Here is a 3,529-nt window from a genome sequence, read left to right as displayed (position 1 = left end):
GGCTACTTTTATATAGTATTTTTTAAAGTCTTTATAGTTAATTTGGGACTAAAGAAAAAAGGGGTACATTGAATTTTTTTGCTAATTTTAAAACATTGCAAATGGAGTGATAGTATGAGAGGTAGTTTATTTTTCCTAAAAATATGTATGTCCTAATAAAAATCTTTGATCTGTAGTATGAGTTGAAAGTCTTTGGAATTGTAAGGTCTAACATTGCGGATCCTGTTTGGAGTTGAAAAGTCCTGCAAAAGACCATGAAAGTTCTGGTTCTTAATAGAAGAGCTTGACCGGCACAGGTGGTCTCGGTCTAACATCCCAATTTCCTTGTGTTCTTTAGTAGATAAACGGTCCCTATGCCTTCAACTTCAAAAATTAGTCATCTTTCGTTGACTTTCTTGCAGCCCAGATTAGGTGTATGCAATTCCAAGTCTTATCTCCACTAACAGAGACTTTGAATTTTTTCTTATGTTGACTAAGTTGTTTCTTTGGACTGGAATCTTGTTTGTCAATTCGTCTTGAATCCAGACCTTCAAAACCTTCCTAGATGACCCAATCTTTTGCAACAAGATAGCCTTTTTCTTGTTTGTTCGTATCACAGTTATTTCAGGTGCTAGTTTCTTTATTTGATGCTCTTGAAGTGGGCTGAGTTTAAGTTATATGATCTGTTCTGTCTGTACTCTTCCTTATGTTCATTCTGCAGCCAAGCAAGCCTCTTACTATTCTATTCTGCTGAAACAGCTTTTTATCTCTCTTTTGGTTGAATAGAATTGTCATTCATTCAAAAAAAGGAATTTAATAATGGTTTCCATATTTCTTTATCTTCTTTTGATTACTGGATTCTCTGCTGCAATTGCTCAACAAAGAAATTCCAGCACTAGCCTCGGCTCTTCCCTCTCTCCAAATGCCAATCCATACTGGTTATCAGATTCTGGCCAGTTCGCTTTTGGCTTCTACAAGAAAGGTGATGGCTTTGCCATAGGCATCTGGTTGGAAAAGATTCGGCAAAAAACAGTCGTATGGACAGCTAACCTGGACAATCCGCCACTATCAAGAAATGTCACATTGCTTCTGACAAATGATGGCAGGCTTGTCTTGGAACAAGAACAAGGCCAACAGACTGCTCTAACTAATGCACTGTTCTCCGCTTCCTATGCCTCCATGCTCGATACTGGAAACTTTGTCCTCTACAATTCAAGTTCAAACATCATATGGCAGACTTTTGATGCTCCAACAGACACTATTTTACCTGGTCAACCTCTCTTGGCGGGGAACAAGCTATTCTCCAGCAGCTCTGAGACAAATCATGCAAGGGGAAAGTTTCAACTTATAATGCAGCATGATGGGAACCTGGTGCAATACCCGTCAGACATTCCACCTAAAGCTAATGACTATGCTTACTGGGACTCAAAAACATTCGACGCTGGAGATAATATCTCTCTAAATCTTGGTCGTAATGGTCAGCTTTCCCTAATTAATCATACCGGCTTCAGTATCAAGAATTTAAACGGCCAAGGAAACACCTCTCATAATTTTTCTTTATATCGTTTGACATTGGATTTTGACGGAATATTGCGGTTATATTCTCATGGCTTGAATCAAGATGATGATGATTGGTCAATTGAATGGTCCCCTTCTAGCAGTAATTGTGATCCTATTGGTCTCTGTGGCCTAAATGCTTATTGTACTGTACAGGAACAGAAAGCTGTATGTACATGCCCTCCTGGTTTTGATTTCTTAGATCGAGGACAACCTGATTTGGGCTGCAAGAGAAATTCCAGCACAGATGGTTGCACGAGCAAGAATGGAGAAACAGTTGATACTCTTCAGGAATTGGAAAGTTTTGAATGGGAAGACAACCCCTATTCTACTTTGTCATTGACCAAAACTGAATGTAGAGACGACTGCTTGAAAGACTGCGAATGTGAAGCCGCCCTATTTAAAGATCAGCACTGCAGAAAACAGAAGCTTCCGCTAAGATACGGGAGAAAACGACAAGGTAATGCCAGTACAACCATATTCAAGGTGAGATTTGGGAGTTCTAACACAACACAGGTAAGCAAGGGAAGAAAGAAACAACAGGGAATGGGCGTCTTAATCGGCAGTTCTGTGATTTTAGTTTTCGCGTTAATTGTGCTAGCTTTTTCTGCTTTTCTGGTCTTGAGATATCGTCTATGGTCATACAAAAAGGTTCATTACGAAGTTAATGAAGGATTGGTTGAGGATGTCTCTCTACGAGTATTTACTTACAGTCAACTCGAAGTTGCAACGAATGGCTTTGTCGAACTACTGGGTAGGGGCTCTTTTGGGACAGTTTTCAAGGGAGCCTTGTCAAATGGGCAGATGAAAATTGCTGTCAAAAGACTTGAAAAAGTTGTGGCTGAAGGAGATGTAGAATTCAGGAACGAGATGAGGTCCATTGGAAGAACCCACCATAGAAACCTAGTCCGACTACTAGGTTACTGCCATGATGATTCGAATAGGCTTTTGGTTTACGAGTATATGAGCAATGGAACACTTTCTAACTACCTTTTCAGATCCCAAATAAAGCCAAATTGGGAAGAAAGAACTAAAATCTCTTTGAATATTGCTAGAGGGATCCTCTACTTACACGAGGAATGCGAGATTCACATCATCCATTGTGACCTCAATCCCAACAACATATTAATGGACGAGCAAGGGTGTGCAAAAATTGCAGATTTTGGATTGGCAAAGCTATTGATGCCGGACCATTCCAGGACTCTAACCGGGATAAGAGGAACAAGAGGGTATGTTGCCCCTGAGTGGCACAAGAACTTGCCCATCACTGTAAAAGCAGATGTGTATAGTTTTGGAGTTGTGTTCTTGGTCATTATATGCTGTCGCAGGAGCATTGATGTCAATGCTCCTGAAGAAGAGGCTATTCTTGTTAACTGGGTCTATGACTGTTTCAAGGCTAATGAAGTGAGCAAGCTGGTGCCTGAAGAAGTTGATCAGCAAAGCTTGGAGAGGATGATTAGAATTGGGTTGTGGTGCATAGAAGAAGACCCAGCAGTTCGCCCTCCAATTAAGAAGGTGGTTCAAATGTTGGAAGGTACCGTAGAGATACCCGAACCTCCATGCGCACAATCTTCATTTCTGCATTAGTTCTTCATTACACATAAGAGTGAAGTAGTTCTCTCTTCTTCTTCTTTTTCCCCATAAAACTCGATTTGTAATTGGATTTAAAGAATTTCAAGTTGTTGTTGCTACCAAGCTAGTGCCGCCTTCCATGTTTATCATTGTTGTACATTCCATTGTGTATGCCCTCGTCATTCACTTCCTAATTTATGTGTTCACTTTTTAATATGAAGTTAAGCCCTACTTCTACTATTTTTCTCTATATACGTATTGAATTTTATAAAACAAAAAGGAACAAAAATTTGGCAATATGGTGACACTCCAATGCATGCATTTGTCCCACAAGTTGGTGATGGACAAAGGGAAATTCAAGCGTGTTAATTGAGCACAAATGGTCTCTATTTATAGACCATGAGATACAAGTTGTCAAGGG

General features: G+C 39.8%; 1 protein-coding gene across 1 annotated transcript; it reads left to right on the top strand.

Annotated features, from left to right (window-relative positions):
- The first annotated feature begins 798 nt into the window (after window positions 1-798).
- On the top strand, window positions 799-3,328 carry LOC121243116 (G-type lectin S-receptor-like serine/threonine-protein kinase LECRK3). The gene has a single exon (XM_041141173.1). It carries the CDS (start codon window positions 799-801, stop codon window positions 3,121-3,123), a length of 2,325 nt encoding a protein of 774 aa, XP_040997107.1. The 3' UTR covers window positions 3,124-3,328.
- The last annotated feature ends 201 nt before the right edge of the window (window positions 3,329-3,529 follow it).

Source organism: Juglans microcarpa x Juglans regia, chromosome 8D (genome assembly GCF_004785595.1).
Source record: "Juglans microcarpa x Juglans regia isolate MS1-56 chromosome 8D, Jm3101_v1.0, whole genome shotgun sequence".
NCBI classification, from domain to species: domain Eukaryota; kingdom Viridiplantae; phylum Streptophyta; class Magnoliopsida; order Fagales; family Juglandaceae; genus Juglans; species Juglans microcarpa x Juglans regia.
Note: the sequence above shows the minus strand (reverse complement) of the source record. Positions and strands in the feature narration are given on the sequence as shown.